Below are 26,199 nucleotides of genomic sequence, written 5' to 3'. Positions count from 1 at the left end.
TTTTTCTTTACTTTGTTGAAAAAGGTATATCGTCAAGACATACATTTCAAGATACGACTGGCTTAGCATTAAAACTACGAACTTATTGTCAAAGTAGGTACATATTTTATATCCTGTCGAAAACTACCCAAAATACTACGAGTACTTGCCGCCTGTTCAACACTTAGTGATCAAAAACAAGCCAGGGAAGACGTGAGGCCTTAAATGTAAATGAATGAATAATGTATAACCAATTCGCATGAAAGTTCTAATTTTATGCACAGCAAATATTCACTCTCACTGCGCATATATGTTTCCACCAAAATGTTGACTGAATTGAGTAAGTTTCTAGATGACTTTGGTTGGCCTTTGCCGCACTTGTAAACGTATTAACATAATTATCTAACCCTCATCTCTCGATCAAAGGTACAATAATGTTGCCCTAATTAATTTACCTAACCTGGATAATTAATTGGCACTAAACTCCTCTGAGTTTACCTCTGTACCTACACCTACCAACATAACAACACGAGGCATCAGCGCAGCGTCTGTATTCCCAATATCCTTGTCAATCTTTTGAGTCCAGTTTATGCGTGATCTCCGATTACGTATAGATGTCGCTTTCTTTTTAGTGTGACCTTAGTCACACTTATGCTGGTTCTCCTGAGTCGAAAGCTCTAATGGTAGTACCGATGGTAATACATGGCCAAACCGTGTTTTCCATTTGCTACGCGAGCGTGTTCGAATCAAGTTCTTATGCTCCAACGTAGCGTGACCTCGAGATGCGTAGCAACAATACGTAATCGAAGAATATACTTACGCTGGTTGACGAGTTTTCCCCGCGCCATTGGAATGTTCCAGATCCTTTGTTATGGTAATGGGTAGTACCAGCAGACATCGGATCAATATGGTTAGCACTTGTTGATTACGGTGCTCATCGTGTTGATGTGCTGGTGTCTGCGGTTTTGCATGAATATGCGTTTTCTAAATAGCTTGTTGCTGCAGCTTGAAAGCACGTATTGTGGAATTGATAATAGACGGACACACGCACAATCAATGAATATTACTGATCAATATTAAGCTAGGTGGCACCAAGGTGTCATCTCACGGTGAGGGAGTGGAAGAAAAAGCAAATTAACCGTACTAGTACCTAGTCAAATAAGATATCCTATACTTTAGAAAAAATATGTACAAATAAGTTTCAAGACCCTCGACACGTTCGATCGAGTCTAGACGGCAGGATCATTAATCAATCCTTCGCATCCTTGTATGATTTATGTTCTGTACGAGAGCAGGTAGCGACATTAGTGGCACTAATTTAGTGCTCATAGTGAAGAGGTATTTAGGTACCAAATGACTCATTCAGTTTTAAATATGGCCGCTCGTCTGAACCTGGACGGTATAGTATCTGAAACCTTTCTGATATCTAAATGAAGGACCTAAAGGGTCGTCCATTATGTATTTTTGAGGTTTTTGGAGATGTAGTGGTGTTTGCCTCGACCTCCTCCTCTTCTCTGCGTGACATTTGGTGATATTCGGCTCTGACCCCTCTCCATCTCTGAACACCTCACGTAATTAATGGACGCATCCTAAATTAAGTGATACTATACAAGTATGGCCAAACCGTGTACTGTACGTGAAAGTATGTACTTTAAGTCCCACATTATTCGTATTCTTACGGCCGATTCGTTAAAATCTTTTAGATTCTTGGGTGATATGGTTCGTAGACTCCGGTAGCGGCGATCACATGTTAGTTAAGAGTGGAACTTAAACAAAGTGGCACCGATAAACTCCCACATTAGTCATTCGGCTCCAGACTGCCGCTCGAGAGTCTAGACTAGACGGTGGAATCCATAAGAGTCGAGTAGCAATGTAGCAGCGATTAAGTTGAGATTTATGAATGAGATATATGTATTTGTTAACATGGAACTGGAACTAAGTAACAAAGTTTCTATACAATTTTCCATGGTACAGTCGACATCAGATATATCGGAACGGCCAAGGTGTTCACAATATCTGAACAAGCAGTCTAACACCTTGACAATAGAAGCGTGCTCAGATAGTTGTGAGCACCTTGACTGCTCCGATATATCTGATGGCGGCTGTACCTATCCGGTAATTATCTACTAGAAAAACTGTTTACTTTCCTGGGAACTAAATCGCAAGTGCATTTACATGGCTCAGGCATTTGAGCCATTTCCGTTACTAACAACCAGTCTAAAACATGCCATGCAATTTTAAATCCTAACTCCTCGAATATAAGGTTTATAATATAAATATAATATCGGTTTGTATTCGAGGAATATGGCGTGTGAACTCCTTATCGAATAAGGGAGTTAACCAGAGGTTAGGGATGGGAAATGTATGTAAAATAATGCAAAATCATACTCCATGCAATGCCACTTGAGCAGGAATTCGAGTGAAAACCTGAAAACATGCAAACGTGCACTCGACGCGAGCCCGCGGTTTGAGACTACGTGAAAAATAAAAGTAGGGTATGCATACCTATACACGTGACTGTTACCTGCCTTTTGGTATGCTTAGTGTTGGTTAATAAATAAATATTACACAAATTGACTAAGTCCCACTGTAAGCTTAAAAGCTTATGTTGTGGGTATTTAGACAACGATATATATAATATATAACTGACTGTACAAAGATAATATACAAGCTCTATCAATTTACTAAAAATTTGGGGCCAACACATACAGTTGCGTTCTCGCGCGCAAGTTCATACTTGAAGTCACGCTAGACGTATGGAGTCGCGCGCGAGAACGCAACTCATGCTAGACCGCCTGATTTATTAACATGGTATTAACACATGACCTTAATTAACCGTTAAACATCTGACATGTGTCAACTGGATGGCTAAAACGTGTTCAAAAGCTAATTATCATAAGGACCATTCGTCGTACCCTATCTTAATAGCCATATTTAGGTATAAATAGTACTTTTGTGGCGGCAGACGCGGCGGGGCCTGCCAAGGGCAAGGGCGATACACGTAGAGCCTGTATTAGCACGCAGATTATATTCATACAGAGGAACAAAAATGTATCTACTTAAAGGGTATTATATAAAGGTTGCGTCACACAGGCGCGTTTTCCGGGCGGGGCTTGAGCGGGGCGTGAGCGAATATGTAAAAGCGACGCGCCCCGCTCACGCTCCGCCCGGAAAACGCGCCTGTGTGACGAAGCCTTAATTCTTAGTTATATTTTACCTGAATCGCGTTACAAAGAAACATAGACAACAGAAAAAAGCGGCCAAGTGCGAGTCGGACTCGCCCATGAAGGGTTCCGTATTTAGGCGATTTATGACGTATAAAAAAAACTACTTACTAGATCTCGTTCAAACCAATTTTCGGTGGAAGTTTACATGATAATGTACATCATATATTTTTTTTAGTTTTATCATTCTCTTATTTTAGAAGTTACAGGGGGGGGGGACACATTTTACCACTTTGGAAGTGTCTCTCGCGCAAACTATTCAGTTTAGAAAAAAATGATATTAGAAACCTCAATATAATTTTTGAAGACCTATCCATAGATACCCCACACGTATGGGTTTGATGAAAAAAAAAATTTGAGTTTCAGTTCGAAGTATGGGGAACCCCAAAAATTTATTGTTTTTTTTTCTATTTTTGTGTGAAAATCTTAATGCGGTTCACAGAATACATCTACTTAACAAGTTTCAACAGTATAGTTCTTATAGTTTCGGAGAAAAGTGGCTGTGACATACGGACGGACAGACAGACGGACAGACAGATAGACAGGCAGACATGACGAATCTATAAGGGTTCCGTTTTTTGCCATTTGGCTACGGAACCCTAAAAACGGCTAGAAGTCTATAACCATAGTGAGAATATTTGTAAAAATACGATAGTTAAATCGTAAGTATGTAATTCTACGTATACAATATACATAAATTACAATTTTACATGATACTTACATTTTATTTTATAACTCATATTCGTAAGTTAATTTAATGTCCGTAACTTACGACAGTTTCATTTCAATTCGAATATTTAAAAAAAGCAAGCAGTTAGCTGATAGAAATAAAATAATAATATTACTGTTTCTTATTAGAGTAGTATGCGTTGGCCGTGACCGTCCTTACTAATACAACACAATGTATTAGCATATGTGACCATAGGATATTTCATTTCAAAGTTATGCGTAAGAAATGGCAAAAATTTGTGCCATCTTATGTTTAAAAGAACTGATGTCAGATCATCATGTCACAGTTATTTAATGCTTTTCATTTATTTTAATGCTGTCTTTGAAAGAATATCGATCAGTTTGTTTTAATAGTCACCATCAACGATTCGATCTAATCAATTACCTGTACGATTGCATTTGACTTTAATGGCCCATTTCACTTCAGCGGGCGAGCGCCGTAAATAAACCCTGATGGCTACCGTTTTACTACGTTAAAAATCTTATAAGTGAGCTTCTATAAGATGATAACAACTTACGGCGTTATTCATAAACGTGTGCTAACTTAATCAGTTGATGATCGTCGTTTGTCCCTATTTGTCGTTATGCCATAGAGAGGGACAAACGATGATCATCAGCTGATTAACTTTAGCAGAAGTTTATGAATATGCCGTTAATGTATCTATGGAAAGACGCCTAGCGTTCTTTGTTTGATGTCTTATGAGTTCTCGTGACATAAAAAAGAGAGCGAGTATTCAGACTCTTTCAGAACAAAAAATCTTTTCTTTGCTGCATTCGCGGGATGGATTGGCCAAGTAGGTACTAGTACCATGTAGACAGAAGACATGCCAATCGCTGGCACGCCAACGTTTTTTTATTGAATTAATGCGGTCCTTATTATCATGCTAGGGCTATAATCCTCTAAATGAGCTTTGTAGATGCTTAACCAGCACCTTTGTAATAAAACTCGTTAAAATAATTAATCCCATACACGATCATAAGTAAACATAAGCTGTAAACCACCTATACGAGTACATAAATCGGCTGCGTCATAAACCTCGTTGTCTTTATTGTTTTTTAAAAAGATATGCCGCTTCAACCTCAATTTATGTGGCTTAAAGGCATTAAATTAGGATCGGGAACTTTCAGCTGAAAATATATGGTGAATGCGATACGTCAGGTCAGCAATCGCCCTCCATAAATTAAAAGGACCTTAAGCTGTCTTTAATTAATTGATTTAATGTAACTGGCACTTTCATGGAAAACGGCATTTATAACAAGCTCTCCTATACGTTATTATTTTAGACTTTTAAGAGATTCTACGAGAAAACCGCAATCTTCTGGACTGGGATTTGTATCTATTGGTCGTCTCTTCCCTCGTTCTTGCTCTGAAAATTAAAAAAAAAAAGGGTTTCAGGTTCTATCCACGATAAATGCCTTTTTTTTTAAGAGGGGAAATGCTTTACGCATAACACCCGGTGCGGGGACGGGCCGGGATGGTTATGTGGGACTCTCTGTTGTGGGCTAATGAGACCCCAGGTTTACCCACTAAAACCCCTCTGTTGCCGCCTCGCTGCTATACGGCGAGGTCCCAGGAACGCCGAAGTACTCTTCCGCAACCTCGCCAGCGGCCGTCCGGACTCGGACCCGACTCTTAGGGAAATCACCCCTTCACCTCAGTGGGCGCGTTGGCTACACATCGCGCCCGCCCACGCAGGGACCTTTGTGTAGGCGACAGACGTCCCCATCCACGATAAATGCCTAGCCTAACCTAGGTGGCGAGCTCGTGTCATCTAGCTTTTTCTATTTATTTGTATTATTTTCTATAAGTAATCACATTTTCTCTACTATCCCACTAACACCCTGATTGGTCTTTCTTTTAGTGATTTTAATCCTTTAGTTTATCCACAACACTACATTTCAAAAACACATAGTATGACTAGATAACATGCAAATAGGGTGAAAGGGATAGTGCATAATTAAGATAATTAAAAACAGTCACATGAGCATCTGCATTAAAATGCAGATGTACTCTTTGATTACGTTACAGGTGCACGAGAAACTTAATTAAAAGGTTACAACTGTCACGATTAATGTTTCTTTTCACATATAATTTTTCTAGCATGTTGTATACTTACAGCTACAGCGAGCCAAGTATTAAAGCAATAATTTAGTATCATTCATATCATTAGAAGTTTTACGATGTTTTTAATATGCTGTAGTATCTTGCAGGAACAGACAGCACCTGTCATTTTATAAATGACAAGTCACGATTTGCCTATACACAACTGTTTAAGATGAACAAACTTATCTGTCAGTGCTATTTGAATCTTTTTGTCTGGGCAGTAAGATCGATATTTGAACCCAATGCCTTGTTATAACTTGCATTTCATATAATTTCAATCATACGATGTTATATCCATTTAAAGAAATACATACACGTCGGAAACTGACGTCGTGTCAGAATACAGGGTCATTTGTACGTAAATAAATAATACGAATAAGTAAGATATATGTGAATGCAATCAGGCGATTATTGACAAGCGGAAAAATTGCATTTATTTTAAAGTACGTGGGTGTCGGTGTAAAACAAATTGATACTGACGTTTCAATGATTTTCTGACCTTAAATTGAATTTAAACCTTTAATTTTGTTAGCAAAGTGACTCATAACATTTGACTATGACTGTGCTTTTAATACAGTTTGTTTGTTTACAGGTAAATATTGTCTGTTACTGAGGAAGAAATGCGGTATTATTTGGTATTTTAGTAAGATAAGTAAAAATTCACCGTAAGATGAGACTAATATGATAACACATTCTAAAATTAGCCAAGCACAGTTTTTACTGCATTTATACCAATAACGAATACATGAATGTAAAACAATAAATATGAAATAAATGAAATAAAATCAAATCATAAATAAATATTAAACAAATATTAGGGGACATCTTACACAGATCAACCTAGCTCCAAACTAAGCAAAGCTTGTACTATGGGTGCTAGGCTATAGATAAATACATACACCTACATACAAAGAAAACACCCATGACTCAGGAATGGAAGTGCCAAATCGTTTTGGTCAGCTGAATAAATAATATTTTATATAATCAACATAAACATCACTATTTGTATCCAGCGGTGGCGTGGCCTACCATTCAACAGAAGTGAACCATCAAAGTTCCTTTTACGTATACTTGAACAGATTAAACTCTTAAAAAACCGCTACTTTTACACATTTACAACTTGAGCAGCTGAATACGATTTGTGTTTAACTAATAAATACATTTATTGATGTCTTAACTGCCAATACTATTTACATTATAGGAGAAATTTACCTTATTTGTATTTCAATGTCTGGCGCCTTAATAAAATAAATAGTAATAAAAGTGTTAATAGAAAAGCTTCAACATCATTCAAGTTTGAATCTTAACACAACTCAATAGATACTTAAATGTAATAGACTTTATTCTAATACACCATGTAGCTTAACTTTCATTCTAAATGCAATCGTAACGCTACGCCTTTGAGACTATAATAGCTGTAGAGCTTTACCTATTTGATGCTATTTTGTTTTAAAGAAAGTTTAAAGTTGTGATACAGAATCACATATAATTTATTGTGTGGGTTTTTTTAATATCGGCAGGTGGTTTATTGGGTGTTATTCAAAGTTGCAGGGCGGGGTAGAGATAATAACTTTCAGTGTATATTTTGTACCCGTCAGTCTTCTTTAGCGGAGATGTTATTGTTATTGTGTATGTATTTTTATTTGTTTTTTGCCTTCTCTATTCAACCCGGATTATCTGTAACAGTGCACCTAACACTAAAATCCATCGGTACAATAGACCTAGACACAAGGGCAAAAATTTAGGTCAATCATAAGAGGTCGTTACATTAATTATAATTACACATTACTCTGAATGCATGCTTGATGTTATCTGTTATCTGATGAGACGTAAAAGGTCGAATAATCTATATTGAATAGATATGCGCTGTTTTAATAACAAAAACCGGTTGAAATCGCGGACTCACTCAAATATGGAAGTGATATAGTGGCAAATAACGATTTTCCATTTTTCTGAGTTGGCGATAGGCGCAAATTCCCTAATAGTAGTTTGTGTTATAATAATGTGAGCCTATATACGTCCCACTGCTGGGCATAGGCCTCCTCTCATGCGCGAGAGGGCTTGGGCTATAAGTCCCCACGCTAGCCCAATGCGGTTTGTGTTATAAGGGATCAAAATTATATATTTCCGTGAAGGGCGTACATTGAATCCTGAATGAAGCGATGGATTCTACAATAGAATTCTAAAGTAGAATCCTGAGCGTAATGAGGGATTCAAGTGTTAACGCCCAAGACGAAATCACACACACGACAGAAACATGTGGCTCTTTTAGACTTGAGGCTGATATATGACACGTTATTGTTTTGTCGAAACCTTAACATCAGAGAATGATGTAACGGCTCGTCTGACTACCGTTAACAATATGTTATATAAATATTATGCTTGTAATTATTGCTATCATATGATGTTAATCATTTGTATTGCTTTAAAGTAGCCTTCACATTCTTAAAGTTATGTGTAACAACTTTTATTTGCAAGGAACTTTAGGAATTAAAAGTCAATTTATCTACTGCTCTCCTACTTACTTTTATTTACATTTAATCCATGTGACTGCGGCTAATTGAAGTTATTGACGTGATAAATCTGTATCACTGTCTCTATTTATGAGAAAGATATGATATGAAAAGAAAAAATATGAGTAGGTACCTATAGGTAAAATCATATTTAAATTCTTACCTATCGTCATTACAGATCCTTTAGAAAAATAGGTATAAAATCAGTTTCACATTGAGCCATAAAAATAAAGAGAATCGTTGAAACTTGTAAAAAGCCTCGTACAAGTTTACAATGTCCCACATTTAGGGCCCGGAAACATAAACGATATCGCCGATAGCCGCCGTGGCCCGCGAATATGGCCGGAAGTCCCCAGGAGAGGCCATTACTGGGGTTTATTAAAATTTTCGCCGTTCCCACGGGCCTGCGCCTGGTACCGCCTGTGACGTAGGCTTTATGCTGGGTATAGATAGACCAGGGATGTTGCGAATATCCGCATCCGCATCGGCAACCGCGGAACTTTCGCATTATTTTCGACATCCGCATCTGCATCCGCATCCGCATAAAATCGATGCGGAGTTTAATGCGGATGCGGATGTGGAACAGAACAGGTCGGTACAGGAACGTCTTAGCATCGGCGTAAGTGCTAGACTGCTAGGTAATTTAGTCATTAGCCAAAAAAACCTATTATAAATGAGCAGTCAAGCGTGAGTGGGACTTAATGTACGGAATCCTTGGAACGCGAGTCCGACTCGCACTTGCCGGTTTTTTTTAATAAAAATTACTAAAATGTAATATTTGACGTTTTTTATGTATCTTTCTTGACATCCGCATCCCCATCTGTATCCGCGGATGTGAGCCTTTAAAAATCCGCATTCGCATCCGCGGATGGCAAAAAATCGGCATCCGCAACATCCCTGGTATAGACTGGAGCTAACGCTCCGTGACCGGGGGTAAAGCGCTTGATATACTTATCTCACCAATTTCACCTATCCCTACCGCGATATCTACCCCAGTGGGTATACATATGTGGAATATTTTTCCATATATTTCTACTAGAGTCTGTGGAGAAAGAGAAGAGTCGTAGAATGTATTGGGTTTGGGTCCCGTACATTTCACGACTCTTCTCTTTCCGCACAGACTCTAGTAGGGATACTTTTCCATCTATCCCTACTAATTGATGCCAAATTAATAATTCATTATTATATTAATTAATTATGTATTAATATCTTACTTCATTCAGAATCCTAAACGACTGAGTAACCAGGTGTAAACAAGTTTGGGAAGAAAGCATTGCAGTCTGACTGCAGAACTCGTTTTTTTTTTTTGAATCCTAGTTATGACGACTGAATTAAGTAAGGTATTGTGAAGCGCTTAAATGACAATCATTTTTTTTGCACAAATCTGAGCGTTTAACTGAGGATTACCAGTAGTATAAGTAAATGTTAACTCAAGTTTAGGCATTTATTTGACTACTAGAATTAAATCTGAATTAGGACCAGGAAGCTACACAGGAAGCTATCGTTTAAGTTATTTTAGATATAAGCTCTACCTAGACCTTAAATATCAGTTAGATTACTGTTGGTAGAACCAACGCATGGCAAATGCATCAAAATACCATCAACAACACATTGTAACAATAATTATTTTCTAATTACCCCCCTAAACCGTGGGATTAAATGTATCATACAGGGAGCCCGCATCGCCATGTGTTGCATTGTCCCATATTGAACGTAGTTAACACGTATGCGGGTGATAATGTGCTTTATTAATTACGTTGCTGATTTTGTACAGTCACCTAATGACAACTCTTCCCAAATACATATACTTATAAAACATATTTATGGGGTATGCCTTCCATCTTACTGGCCTCACTGACTGACAGTGTGAAGATACTGTGGTACGCAGGGTACGCTGGTAAGAAAGTGAAGTTTTCCAAAGCCTTCATCTAAAAATAATGTATAGAAATACAACATAAATTAAACAAGTCCTTATTCTCTTAACTGTCTTAACTGAAACTATGAATATTGATGGGACGCAGTTTTCTGAGAATTCTGTATAGACAACTTGGGTCCTATATTTACCGGTTACACGCTGAGGGTGTTCCAGCTTCGATCGCGCCACTACGTGCACTTCAACTCTTTTGTGGTGCGCGTGCCGCGACCGCTGCAGAAACCATCAAGTGCGCTGACTTCTGGCCGAAGGGTGTCGTGTTTCGGAGGTTCCGGGGCAAACTGCCGAATCCGACACAGGAGCAGCCGATGCAACGGAGCCACGCCGTTTTATCGACTAAATAACTAGTGTTTAGTTTTAAGTTTATAAAGTACACATGTATGTTAGTCTGTAAGGTATTTGTAATATGGGCCTTGTTGCCTGAATTAAATTTCTAAATAAATAAATAATTGTACTATCAGCGGTCACAACGGATTTCTATAAAACTTATGTACAGGTGACACCACAAGGGTTGTAAAAGTGTATACGTTATGTTGACAGCTAAAATATTATGCTATAGGGGTGTTAGACGCCATAATAATCAATCTCAATTTATTTAAAGTAGCCAAAATACTTAAAATGCAAATGCAAAGTCAGTGGCTTGTAATATTTTATAATCGTATATAACTGGTCTGTTAACGCCCGCCCATCTGATTGTATGGGCAGATTGACTGTGCCTTTGGATGACAGCTGTAGATGCCGTTTTTTGTTAAATGTTATCGATGCTACTGGCACTACAATTTAGAATTTCGTCAAATATTCAATTGCATGATAAAAGTTTATTAATTAATATCTGGGTGACGGAGCTTCGCTCGGAAAACATATAAAAACTCGAAAATACGCGTTGTCCCAGAGATAAGACCTAGCTAGATCGATTTTTCGCCCCCGAAAACCCCCATATAGCAAATTTCATCGAAATCGTTAGAGCCGTTTCCGAGATCCCCGAAATATATATATATATATAAACAAGAATTGCTCGTTTAAAGAGCCGTCAGCGCTCATGGGACGATATTGGGGTGAAGCGGGTGTTCGGGGGCTTGTTGGAGATTGCGGCGGGTGCGGATAGGGCAAGGCTCAACGCAGTGTCGAGGCCAGAGTCCGGTGCGTGGCTCCAGGCGCTTCCTTCCCCGCATTTAGGTACCCTTCTTGACAATGACTCGATGCGGGTGGCCGTGGCTCTACGCCTGGGCTGTGATGTGTGTGAACCCCATGTATGCATCTGCGGCTCTATGGTGGAGAGGGACGGCCATCACGCGTTGAGTTGTTGTCGGTGTGCAGGAAGGTACCCACGCCACCACGCCTTGAATGATATCTTTCGGAGGGCGTTGGTCTCGGCGAATGTACCTTGTGTGCTGGAGCCACCGGGTCTTAGTAGGTCTGATGGGAAGAGGCCCGACGGGTTGACCTTGATCCCGTGGGAGAGGGGCAGATGTCTCTTGTGGGACGCCACGTGCGTCAACACTTTTGCCGCTTCGCATGTTAGCCGCACTGTGCGTTCGGCAGGGGCAGCGGCTGAGTTAGCGGCGGCTCGGAAGCGGGAAAAATATGCAGTATTGGGGAACTACTTGTTTGTCCCTCTTGCTGTGGAAACCACTGGCTGTTGGTGCGCTGAGGCAAGGACTTTTATTGGGGAAGTGGGCAGGCGTTTGAGACAGAGTGGTCATGATCCTCGTTCCGGGTCGTTCCTCATGCAAAGGTTGTCCATCGCGGTTCAACGTGGCAACGCGGCGAGCGTGATGGGCTCCTTTGCGTCTGGAGGGGCGCGGGGCGAGTTTGGTGGATAGGTTTAGTACTTGTTAATTGTTAGTTTAGATTAATATTTAGTAGTAGTGTTTAGTCTCGTTTAAAGGTATTAGATAGATAGATTAGATTAGATAGATTATGTGATGGATCTAATGCATTTGAAATTATGACACTCCACCAACAAATATAAATCGAAGGGCAAAATACAGAGCTATTAAATAGGTTCAGTCAAGTCAAGACGAACATACTTACATAGCGTTTCCTTTCTTTTTCAGTTGAGTTAGAATTAATCGTAATTCACGTACCTCGTACCAATACCGTACGATGACATGTAAATTAATCAAATTATGTACAAAAGTTATATTATCTTCTATTGATTATTATTTACTACTGAATCACTTGACTTTTGATGTAATCATTAGTCATTCTCATAGTTACTATTATAAATTGATATAAATCACACTCGTAAAGATATAAACTGCCGATTAAATGTTTGTCACGAATGTCACGACTATTATGTTAGACGTTTTATTGTGAAATTAATAGCTTACCTATTAAACTATAAAATATAAACCAATGAAATAAAATACATTTATGATTGTAAATACAAAATTTATTCACATTTTAATAAACTGTGTGTAAAGTTACTTTCATATTGTGAAATAACTAAATAACTCAAATGGCTACAAATTAAGTGTAAATATGTACGTTACAATACTTAAGACCTTTTTAATGGGAAACCGTATACATTATATATTAAACGTGAAGTTATCTTAACTGTTTGGCATTTAGTACTTTAGCTAGTTTTAGAAAAGTTAAATATTGATTGCACATATTAATGTTATATTACCATTATTCTAAATTGTATGGGAAATATTCCCTCTCAATGATCTTATAGGTACATATAGACATAGGTACTCAATTACAGATATTAACTTCCACAACTAACTACAGTCTATGATATGTCATTATTCTACATTTGCTTACTTGGCTATACAATACATTACAATTAAACTTAATAGGAATGAACTAAAATTGAAAATAATATTGATGCAATTACTATATATTTAAATTAAAATATAAAGCATTACATACAAAGTAAGATGTTACTAGAATATAATATTTCGAGACTGGTATACGTTGGTACAGTCCGCAGCAATAGTTGCTAAGCGGATGAGGTGTTCAAAATGATCTTGACGCAACTTTATTGTTAAAAGAATAAGAGCGTGTCAAGGTAATTTTGAACACCTGGCCCCTTAGCAACTTCTGCTGCTGACTATATCAAAAAAAGTAACATAAATTACAATTTATGAACCACAATTAAATAATTGTATTTATAATTATCACAACACACCAATATATCACATTATACATCTATATGGCATTAAATACAACTGGTACGCGACACTACCTTATTATATTCTATACTTAATTATTTCAGCGAAACGTCTGTCTTAATTAAAATTACAATTACTCTGTGTTACTAATAAAATATTACTGTGTTTTCAACGAATATCAAATAGCTCTTTTGTTTTTGTTTTCGCCGAACTAACTTTAATATATAACATGTTTAAAATACCATTGAATGAATAACATCTTATACTAAATTAAATTTGGTTTGAAACTGACCAGGGGAACGAGCTCAAAACATTAAATGTTGCAAAGCATTGTCCCCGCCACGGCTCTCAAAAGGGTTCAACTCCGGATTAAAAGGGATTAGTCCACGACAAAGCCTCTGGACCGCCATTAAAATGTTCCAATAATCTTATTATTACAATATCATTACATTCCTTTGACGCCAATCTTTGACTAGAAATTAAACGATCACAATTTCAACTCCTCTGAGAACTCTTACATTTTAAATAAAAATGCATTGAATTGAGCAACTATTCCAATTAAAACTACAGGAGAAGTTTTAACTCTTCGAAGTGAATATGTTTAAGAACTTCGTTTTAATGTTCAGAAGGGTGGTGAAGGAACGTTTGACTTTCTTCTTTGGTGTCCTGTCGGGGCATAGGAAAGGTTCGGAAAAGGCCTTGTGCATCGCCGAACTGACCGGCATTACTGGTTCTTGCTCCTTTGGCAGTTGGTATTTGTACTCTTTGACTACTTTCTCTTCATTAGGATCGTATCTGTATAGGACCGAATACGTCCTTTTGACTTTCTTTGGGGCTCTCATGACACTGTCCGTCCTAACCGCTGTCCTCTCGCTCTTGCAACGCTTAACCTTGTTCCTTCCGTAGTAATCTTCGAAGTTTTCTGCGTCTACGTAAACAATCCTCTTTCCCAAAGCTTGCTCCCTCTCTTTCTTCAGACTCTTCCAAGAGGCAATGACTGATTCTCGACGGAAGGTGCGGTTGGGGTTGTGACGGCTGATGCAGTACGTCTGATCCTCCTGCAGGTTGGATGTGTCCTTCAACGGAGACCCTCTAGGACTCGGACTGTAGTCGACCTCGTAGTCATCCCTCGACACCTGAAACGACATAAAAAATAATGTTAGTTTCTGTAATCTTTAATCTACAAAGACATGGTCATTATTCTTTTGGCTTGTCACATAAACTACGAGAGATCTTGAGAATTATTTAAAATACCAATAAAATTTTCTACGTGACTGCGAGCGCGTGCTAGGGCTAAGCTGTCCCTTTCTGCGGTCATCGGTTTTTATTAGCCGTCTCGTTTACGTCATTTCGGCCCTTCGGTGCCCACATGTCTGGTGCCACCTGTCGCCAGCATATGCCTTGAAGCCCTTGCTCGCTTCGTCGATTTTACCCATGAACTGTCTAGGAAGTTTACAGCAAGAGTAATGACGATTAGTCACGGCTTATCTACTAAAGATCCAGTTCTTATTGTGGAGAATCGCACGTAGACAGAGTGCTCAAGGCACGACATAACAATCAAACTCAAGGCTCAGAGATGATAAATGAAAGAGTCATCAATCTCCTGAAATATTTTGTTTACAAATCGTTTGAAGTAAAAGCTCTCGCGTTAACTGCCCGAATAACCGTTGTTGCCCAACGCCTGAGTGCGCTCTCAAATTTTGTTTTTCATGTTGCGGGTATTTCGAGTCGGGGCTTCATATTGTGCAATGGTTTTTATGGGATTTATTTGGAATCCAGAATGTTGCACAGTGGTCAAATATTTTATAGGTCAGGCAGAAATAGACGGGCTATTATTAGAGTTCATTAGACTCGTGTTTTAGAGGAGTTATTAATATTGTGCTTTGTGGTTCCAGCTCATTGTTCTTTATGTTTCGTAACCGAATATAATCAGTCCGGTTTGGAGACCTAGTTTCGAACCGTTTCGTCGTATCTTGGTAACAATTAATTTCGGACCCGTTAGAAAGGTCAACGTTTACCAGTGTTTGGTTTTAGAATTCTGGCCTAATTCTTAAAAACCGTTACACCTTGAAACGATATATTTCGCGTTCGCTTGACACGACGGTTCTGCTGTTGTGACAGGCAGTATTGTGTAACATTATTTTTAATGGGTGCCGAAAAAAAGGTGCACTCGCGAATTCGGGTCGAGAAATGGGGTCACTGTAAATAGACGTTCTAATCCCGGTGCTATTAGTTAACGGTCTAATTAACACGTTAAATTAGGCTACAGACACTATATTATCTAACTTGTATGTTTTTGTTTCAGGTAAATATTTACTGATACGGTTTTTACTACAAGTGTGCGTTTGGCCCATGCGCGCCCCAAATTGTATTCGGCTCATATGTCGTAATATGCGTGCGTATAATATTTCTGTGTTACGAGTGGAACTATTTCTGGACCTTTATTATAGGACTGAAGGTAAACCTAAAGTTAAATTTGTCAACCGTCTATTCTCGACATTGTTGAAAACGTTCAATGCAACGACTATTTTTAACTACCTGCAACGTCATACAAAACTGAGTGGAGTAAATATTTATTCTATCCGTGACCTGACACGTTTCGGTGATGGCACCTGTGTTTATTGATTCTTGCTCTGTGTGTGTTGTAATTTGAACTCTCGATTTTGGATTTTAAAGTTGATTTCGGTACGATTGAGCAGCACCTACTTTCCGGTCCCGTTAGCCGTGCATATGTGCGAATGTTGTGCAAAAAAGCATTATCGGCGCTGGAACGTGTTTTTTTTTTTGCGATTTACAGCTACGCTGTTTTGCTGAGTATCTTTTAGCTAGATTTTATATTCTTCGTGCAATTTTTAAAATATTCCACTGCTTTTTTATCGGCAAATGCAGCATACGCTTTATGCTGTATCCAACTTAGCAAATATAGGAAATGACATTCTCAATACTAAAAAGTGAATTATACGGTAAGAATCAAGGGCATCTGGACTTTAATTAAAGATTAAAAAGGCATTACATTTTGACGTTTAACCTTTGAATAATATTTTTTTTTAGTTTTGCACCATTTTTTTAATGAGTACCTACTCAAACTCCACGTATTCGTAAGAAATGACGCAAAGAAGCACACAATCGTTCCGCGATCAGAAGGTCGTTTCTGATACGTAATCGATTTTGGTTCTATTTTGGCCATTGCCAAGTATTCTAGTGCGGTAACTAGCAAGGTTAATAACCGATTGATATCGCGACAATTTAAAATAGTCGTGACGGCTTTTCTGACTAGCAGTTACCTACTTGCCCACACAGATTTTTTACGTATGAAAATTAGGGTGAGTAACGCTTTTTTTTACCATATTGCACCAGAGTTAAGGACGTTGTACTAATAACCCGATGTGACTTGTAACAAGTTGTGTCCTGTCGTACTCATAAGAGATAGTTTTCCTTATTTTTACTACTAAACATAGCTTTATTTCGTTCAGTTTTGTAGCAATAAATATATCGTTTGTTCGGCCTTCGCGGAAAGTTAAAAAGATTGAGGAAAAACGTGTCTCTATTTCCTATTGACACAAGCTAATTACACCAATAAAATTTAAATGAAATCCGTGTGATGAATTATTTTTCTAATCTCATTTGTCAGATCGTGTTTACTTTTATCAGATCTAGCTCTCTACTTTCGAAACCATAAACCGGAATAACTAGCAAATGACAATGATTATTAGGCATCGTTACAACAGCGTCAAAACGTAACGTGTGAAACGTCGTATGTGACTGTATTTTACAGTGACATCCGCCCTTGTTGCTCCACCGTTTTGCAAGTACGGTGAAAGTACCAAATTCGCCAGGCGAATCATAAATGACAGAAAAACCGGTATCGACGTCAAACCCGATGACAGCATGTTTATTTTACACTTTCTAATCTAAACAATGTGTCAATAAGTAATGAATGATTAATATGTATAATACAGTAACAGCTTTTTTAGGGTTCCGTACCCAAAGGGTAAAAACGGGACCCTATTACTAAGACTCCGCTGTCCGTCCGTCTGTCACCAGGCTGTATCTCACGAACCGTGATAGCTAGACAGTTGAAATTTTCACAGGTGATGTATTTCTGTTGCCGCTATAACAACAAATACTAAAAGCAGAATAAAATAAAGATTTAAGTGGGGCTCCCATACAACAAACGTGATTTTTGACCGAAGTTAAGCAACGTCAGGCGGGGTCAATACTTGGATGGGTGACCGTTTTTTTGCTTGATTTGCTTTATTTTTTGTTGATGGTGCGGAACCCTCCGTGCGCGAGTCAGACTCGCACTTGGCCGGTTTTTTTATAACTAGTTTTTGTATTCAAATTCTTCTTGAAGCTTTCTATAGACATTAGAGTTAACGTTTTCTTCCGCTTTAAAACTTAAAATAGTTGTGTTATGTTATTTGAACGTAACATGTCCCTAGGGCTAAAACGTTAGTCATTTTCATCCTAAAAGTCTTTAAAACCTCTAATTTAGAATATGTGCATTAATATTTCATAGCTATTCCGAATCGAAATCAATCACTAATCTAACCGTAATTAAACAGAATAATTAATAGCTCAATGACCCTAATTAACAATTTCTAATTTGCGTTAATTGTTTGAGACGATTACAAAACGAAATTAGATTTATGGAGCAGTCAAGGTTGCTTAAGTTCGAAAGTTCAACGGGTAACCTTTAACTCACCGAATAAAATCTACTCCATTTAAGATGGACGTAATCATTATTATTAAAATCTCAATTGGGCACGGAAGATTCAATTTGGACTTTGATTTATTCGTATCAAACCTTCACGAAAGCCGCAATGTCAAGTGCTTTAAAAGTAATTCCATATTCAAGCGCGCTCGGTTCAATGCCTGCCTCGCCGTCACACATAAAAGGCCGTTAAGTTGAAGTGGCGACCAGCCGCTTACTGCAGTTTGACACTGAGTGGCTAAGCTTAGACAAGTCAGTTGCCTTTTAAGAACATTAAACTGACCATGCACTTGCGTAATAGCCGGCTGCAACTGTTCCGTAATACAAATAAGCCTCTATCAAGCCCAAAGGGCTTATAAACCTGCGACCGAGCTTCTAGCACGCGCCTTTTAACCTTAGTTTATCGTATTTGTTTATCGCGTTGAGTCGTTGACACTTCACACGGGCCAATTACAAAACTTGAACTTACCACGCTCTCCCAACTAGCACCCAGCACTGACTTGTCCAGCATCTTGGAACACTTAAACTTCACTTCTGATTTGCAGCCAAAAAAATTGAGTAATACTTTGTTGACACGATTCACTCGGGAAGCTGAGATTTGGCACGTTGCTCTCCGCTCGAGCTGTCCTGAACGACTGAAGCGTTCCCGATCCAGCTTTTTATATATAGTGCGGGAACGGTCAGGAAGTCGCCCCCCAAGTACTAAGTATTTCGGGTGGGGGTTCGGGGAAGCCCGTCTAAATGCGTCTAGTGCGTTGCACCCAACTTAGTCCCAATTCGCATTCATTATCTATGCTAAGGCAGTTCCCGGATCTGTATGAGTTCGCGGTGTTTCTGGGTACTTAGAATCATGGCTTAAATTTAAAATCGCTTCTAATTTTAAGGAAAGCCTTTGGTAAGTAAATGCCAGATGGAGTTGTTAAAAAATGCCAAGGGGCTCGCCTCGCGTCATAACTTAAAAATAATGATCAAAATCAGCATATAGCTTTTAATGATGAAGTTTTACTATAGGTAAGAGAGCACTAGCGCTTATCAGGCTGTGCTTTTTAGGGTTCCGTACCCAAAGGGTAAAAACGGGACCCTATTAGGTACTAAGACTCCGCTGTCCGTCCGTCTGTCAACAGGCTGTATCTCACGAACCGTGATAGCTAGACAGTTGAAATTTTCACAGATGATGTATTTCTGTTGCCGCTATAACAACAAATACTAAAAACAGAATAAAATAAAGATTTAAGTGGGGCTCCCATACAACAAACGTGATTTTTGACCGAAGTTAAGCAACGTCGGGCGAGGTCAGTACTTGGATGGGTGACCGTTTTTTTGCTTGTTTTGCTCTATTTTTTGTTGATGGTGCGGAACCCTCCGTGCGCGAGTCCGACTCGCACTTGGCCGGTTTTTTCTGCAATATTTCACCATTCTTATCACAGATTGCCAATAATGTAATTAGGTTAGAAGGCGTGTCCGTCGTCACGTAAGAGAATACGTGATTGTTCACGACGTGGCCTAGTTGTCCCTAGACCGAGGTTTCGGGTTCCTACGAGTTCAACATGTGATTAAATATACAGTCTTTACTATTGATGAGAAATAAACGTCGCTGTGATTAGTTCAGTCTACAGATACGTAAACTGCGCTTGTATCGGTTTGAGGAGTTTAAAAACCGGCCAAGTGCGAGTCGGACTCGCGCACGGAGGGTTCCGCACCATCAACAAAAAATAGAGCAAAACAAGCAAAAAAAAACAAGCAAAAAAAAACGGTTACCCATCCAAGTACCGACCCCGCACGACGTTGCTTAACTTCGGTCAAAAATCACGTTTGTTGTATGGGAGCCCCACTTAAATCTTTATTTTATTTTGTTTATTGTATCGCCTTACCACGATGCTACGAAAAGTCACGTGATTATTTCCATACATTATTTAAGTTCCGATTGCCGTTTTCTACGACCGGTCTTACCTATTACTATAGTTTCTTCAGTTTGATGAAATCTAAACCATATTCAATTGGAACAGAGTTGCATTTCATTTGTTTCGTTAAATTTTCAAACAAATAAATATCGATTCTATTCCCTGCACTGCACTATAGGTTCAAATTTCAGTGGCAAATTTTGGGTTTTGCATTTGTATGGCTGGGCCTTAGGGAGATATTGTATAGGCAGTATAGGCCTTCAGATAGCGTTTGCTCGGCGTACTTTGTAGTAATCTTTCAGATATTGTCACTTATATATGTCGGCGGCCGATCGTAAGATCAGGCAGATCGTAATGTTCCTGTATAATGTTTTGACGATAGTGACATTAAACCAATATATAGGTAGGATAGGTTCGTTAGGTTGCTTTAGATGCCCGAAGGCCAAACTGCCGAGAAATAGGAGGTCGACTCAGGGAACGGGTCAAAGATTTTCACGTTTCACGACATGCCTAGGAATTTCACGATATGCCTGATCTTACGATCGGCCGCCGACATATATACCTAGTGTAGAGTCCGCCCAATCTAGTGTCTTAACATAACAAATTTATCTTAACACATCTATTAGTTCGTTGGTCTGTGGTGCGAATTGACCGTATGCGAACTGACACATGTTAGTGGTTGTTTCAGAACTTTACTGGCAGCCATCAAGCTCTTACTATTGACGTCATACGGCATATTATACTCGTAAGACCCCTTTTCTTACGACCTGAATACAAAACGGTGTATGTGCCTTTTGGAGCCGTCGTAGATATGACTTTTTATTATAATGCGGTAGGTGTAGTTGTAACTGCGTTCTGCTTCTTGAAGTGGTTTGCTGAGAGTTAAATTCTATTTTGTGCTCGCTTATTTACTTCTTATTTGTTTATTTACTTTAAAAAGTACGTTATTATATTTATTATGAATGGAGTTTTGTTGGTTCAGTTTGCGTATCATACAAACTAAAGTATATAAAGAATAATATATAAAGTAAAGCTTTTAGGTTCGATTGTTTTCACCTAACGTCAACATACCACTCGGATCAAAATCAATTATACTGATATTTTATACCATGCCACTGGTAGTCTCCGATCTGGTTAAGAAATAATTCGTTAATAAAATAACCTTATTTAGTATTTAGCTAATCACACTAATGAAACCTAACCTAACCTAACCTGAAATAAGCGGCAGATTCCTGCAGCCGACCTGCCTCCACACGTATGGCTCGCATTTCCTGTGGGTTAAGACAGTGAAGCCGAGAGGGTAATGCAGGTGCTGGGCATGCCTGCGTTTCCTTAATTCTGTCCCAGGCGGTGTTAAGTCTGGAGAGGTCATTGTCTCTCCGATTTGCACCATAAATCGTCTGCAATAGACGGAAAGGCCAATGGAATCACACTAATGTACGGGGACTATAGCACGTACCATTTGTTTTGAACGCGAAAGAACCTTGCGAGTTCCCGTGACCATGAACGATGCAGTACTATCGAAGAATGTAAACAAAGCTTGTTTTTTGAGAGAGATAAATATAAACAAAACACAGACGATACTCCCGTAGTTTACAAATTACTTCGAAACGTCTTGATCTTTACGTACCTTTACGTTCATCAAAGGAAAAATATACGATCTGATATTGACAAGGAAGACGACCTTGGTTAAAACTGTTAAAAGGTGCAATGCACGTCCCGGTCAAATAAATATTAAGTATAGGTAAAATTTTAACGATGGATTTATTTCGGGTCCTGAACGTGCCTCGACGTAAAGATTGCACCGACGACCGACACTACATCTTTGGTCCCCTAGAAATGGCATAGGTAACTGTGAATTTTTTTTTGCGAATGTAAGTAGGAATTGCGATCAACGCGTTTGATGCGGGCGGCCCTTATATTTTTTTCTGAAAAATAAAGCTGTTTTAAGAATCTGAACATTATTTATTAAAAATAAATGGCGTAGTACAACCTTTGTTACTAGCGCACATTACGGGCATGATCTAAACAAAGTAAGCGAAATTTTATGCGCAATTTGGCGTTGAATTTACACATGTTTTAACAATGTCATTGTCCTATCGAAAGACTACATTTACGATCTGGTAACCGGCGTAATAAAATTACTACATCACCTCTTTGGAGACCGGCCAAGCAACAATGTATGATAACAATGATGGCAAAATCTTTGTCGAATTTTAGAAGAGGAACTAACTATGTACTACGGCCAGGTGCGAGTCGGACTCGCCCACCGAGGGTTCCGTATAAATTTAACATTATTTTTATTTATTCATTTAATTTCTTAGGTTACATTATTTATAATATGAATATAAAAGTAAAATATAAAAACACTTACAAAACAATAAAAAATACATATAAACACATTACAAAAAACCTAACCTAGGGTGCCGCCGGCAGCGGGGCAAGGCCCAAGCTACCGGTGGTCAGGGCCGCAGAGAGAGGAACCGGCGGACTATCCGCGCCGTGTCCAAGATCACCGCCTTCTGCATCTGGCCCTTGATCCAACCACCTAGCGAGAGTCTCTCAAGATGTTGGTCGAGACTCTTCGCTATTAGACCGTTCGCTGAAACAACTATCGGGACAATGATCGTCGAATCAACATCCCACATGGCGGTTATCTCGTGAGTAGGGCTTGCAAATATTCGAAACTTTCAGATATTCGAATATTCGACTTTTTCTGACGACGTATTCGAATATTCGAATATTATAAAAAATAAGAAAAGGAACGAGAAATCGGTTTATTATCGTTTTATTCAAAAGCTTTTTTCACATATTGCTAAAACTAAGGATATTTGGCAAAAATCCACTTAATTGACTAGATTTTATCATCCTACTATTTATAAGATGCCCACATTTATAAAAACAAGTAAAACGCCAAAATTAGATGTATTTAATATTTCTAGATAAAACTTATTATATTATAAATGCGTCGTTGCGTGAAATAATATAACTTTAACCATCCAAACACCTAGGTATGTAAGATATTTTTTTTAGTAGGTAATTATTTTCCGATTTAAATTAACTTGTAATCACTCCCTGAGGCCTGTAAAAAGGCCTTTAATTTCATTGTATTTTGAATTTTTATTGACTTTATTTGTTTTGGCAATTTTATTATTCCTAATGGTGGGCTAATTATATAATATTAGAATATTTAAGGGAAAAAGTTAGTTGAGTATTGGGTGGATTATTCGTCAGCTAAAGGTGCATGGTTAGATTACCAAGTTGGGCAGGATTGGTATGATTAAATTTGAGAATTGCGATAAGTGGCAAGGTTTAGACTTCAAAAATTCGCTTAACGTACGCTTGTACTGAATAAACAGATTGACCCTTTAACTTAAAACTTACGCACCGTAAGAATAACATACTTTTTGATTTCGTTTTCTTTTAAATTGAGTTAGGTTAGTCGTGAGCCAAGTTTAGGTACTTAAAGTTGCCGTCATTAGAATTTGCGAACTATGTAAACAATGTAACTTTGTTTTGTGACTGTTTCTCCTTGAATTTTCACACTACCCCATCAAACACAATTCAAACTATACACATATACACTATTGAAACGGTCCGTTCCGTAAAATACATAAATATATAACTGTATCTTGGATATTTAATTAAAAGTTTAAAATGGTTTCATAAGTTAGGTTATTAGGACCTGATGGAATGACGTTTTTGTTTCTTTTAAATTCTACAATTGTCTATGATGGGTAGCGTTGTGACTAAAGTTTGTGATATAAACCCGTTACACACTACCCAACTCATGCTCTGTACCTACCGCCGCGGTTGTAAAATACATCAATACATCATTCTCAAGTACCAATTTGTCTTCTGATCGTGATTAAACAAATTAAAAATAAGTAACTACTTGTTTTTTAATTTTGGTATTTCATTACTCGATATGGTTTGACATTAGTAAAGTAGTAAGTAAGAGTCTTGCCCATCACTAGTAAATTCATCATTCAGAGACAATTTCAATATGGTGGTTTGTTTACATAGTTTGCAAGTTCTAATGACGGCGATTTTACTTACTTACATTATTTTTATTATAACAAATTTTGAGTTTTCAAAATCAATTTTGATTCCTTCAAGAGTGTCGAAACATACGTTTTTTGCGGCATAAACGACCGTATCTTTTTTTTACGTTAACTTAGAAGTTTGCTTTTTTTACAGCTTCAAGGGACCGTAGACTATAATATATGGTTTAAATTTCAACTCGATACGATACCTCCACGCGTTCCCGAGATAAAGGGTCTTGACATACCGATGGACAGACGGAGGGACGGACAACATAGTGATCCTATAAATAAGGGTTCCGTATTTTCCTTTTGAGGTACGGAACCCTAAAAAACAGGTTTCCTAGACATTTTTTGTTTAATTTCGGCACTAGCACGGCACTATTATAAGAAAAAAGACGATACTAAATGTTTTGCCCCGATCCGTTCTTCTCGAGCATGCCTCTACGTGAAGACATTGGTAATCGTCTCGAAAACACTCATTTCACGGTCCAATAAGTCCGTTGATATGGCGTAAGGGAGACTTGGTAAAAAATGTATTACAACTTCGAGCATCGTACATAATAGGTTTGATTGAATGTACCTACTCGTATTGTCTGCGCCAGCTAATGTAAAGTTACCCAAGAGGTTGAGTAGTATGTTTTAATCTAATACGCTTTTAATGTAACAGACTTTTGGCTATCAAAAATATATATAAGAAAAGATCTAGACTTACAACTCAAGACAAGACATAAATACCTACAAGACCGCTTAATGTTAGGTATGGTCCATTGGGGTAGCATCGAAAGCGGGTCAATTTTCTAACAGTTAGTAAGTAAGTAGGTACATAAATTGTGGATATTTGTTCCTATAACTGTTTGTATCTCCTATTAATATTTCGATTCCAATTCTGTTCTCGTATTTACGACCGTCCGACATACCCTTTCGGTCGATCGCTCGATGATCGCTGATAGATAGACGCGGAAATAGACGGATACATAAATAAGGCCTGTTGATCTGTACGAGTCGTTGTATCGTTGAGTGCTGTTTGTGTTTTGGATGATTCATACGGTTTTGTGATATTAATGCGTGTGGTTTTACTTGATAGACGTCGGTTTATGTATTTTTAATTACACTTGCTCGAAAAAGATCTTATTTCATGCAGGTGTACTGAAGGACAAAGGCCTATATTGTTCCCGCGGGAGTTATGGATTCTGAAAAATAAAGTTATAGCTTTTTTTTAATTATGTCACTAAATCATACGAACCAAGTAGTTTTAAATGGGTTTTACATTGAAAATACTGACGTTTATAAATTATGTTTTACGTGTATGATTAAAAATATTTATTTTGTTTAATTTAGTAGCCGTTTAAATTATTTTTTACACAGTTTTCAATTATGACTGAATCCGGATGGGTCTGTGCCTTCGAATCCTAACCTGACCTGCCAAAACAAGACAATATGGCGGACGAATGATTGAAATGTCACCGTATTTAAGAAATATTTCGCTTAAAATTTAGTTGTTTCTTCGCAAGTAGGCAGAGGGGAAATAGTGCGAATGCCGCATCCCTTCCGTGTTGATCGAAGCAAAATAATAAAAAGGCGGTGGTAATTTCGAACACTTGCTAAAATAAATGAAAGAATATGAAAACAGTGCATTTTATTCATTTTATACATCATGTTTCATAGAGCCATTTACTGCTTAAGACCTACACAATCGATATCTAAATAGAAATAGTGTAGGTACCTAAGTTCTTTTTTTTTTTCAAAACGACCGGGTTCGATTCCCGAGCTGAGTACAGGTTTTTTTTAAATGTATGAGTGCAGTTTTTCTTCTTATTAAAATCGATGACATAGTTCCTACGAACAGATCTTCGTATGTCTTATAGTTTCAGACTTTCCCATACTGACCGATTTAAATGAGACATCCTGTATATCTGGGTGTCAGTAGAGGGTACAGG

The 26,199-nt window shown here is 38.1% G+C and overlaps 2 protein-coding genes across 2 annotated transcripts in view; one reads left to right on the top strand and one right to left on the bottom strand.

The window, feature by feature from the left end:
- The window catches only part of LOC134658510 (dual specificity tyrosine-phosphorylation-regulated kinase 2), a 208,626-nt gene that overhangs the window by 149,481 nt on the left and 32,946 nt on the right, over positions 1 to 26,199 (top strand). The gene's annotated exons all lie outside the window — the stretch shown is intronic.
- LOC134658411 (uncharacterized) lies at positions 13,859 to 19,001 on the bottom strand. Its single transcript, XM_063514093.1, has 2 exons — positions 18,785 to 19,001; positions 13,859 to 14,737 (listed from the first exon to the last, which is right to left on the bottom strand). The coding sequence occupies exons 1-2, from the start codon at positions 18,824 to 18,826 to the stop codon at positions 14,180 to 14,182; spliced, it is 600 nt and encodes a 199-aa protein (XP_063370163.1). The 5' UTR covers positions 18,827 to 19,001; the 3' UTR covers positions 13,859 to 14,179.

Source organism: Cydia amplana, chromosome 22 (genome assembly GCF_948474715.1).
Source record: "Cydia amplana chromosome 22, ilCydAmpl1.1, whole genome shotgun sequence".
NCBI classification, from domain to species: Eukaryota; Metazoa; Arthropoda; class Insecta; order Lepidoptera; family Tortricidae; genus Cydia; species Cydia amplana.
Note: the sequence above shows the minus strand (reverse complement) of the source record. Positions and strands in the feature narration are given on the sequence as shown.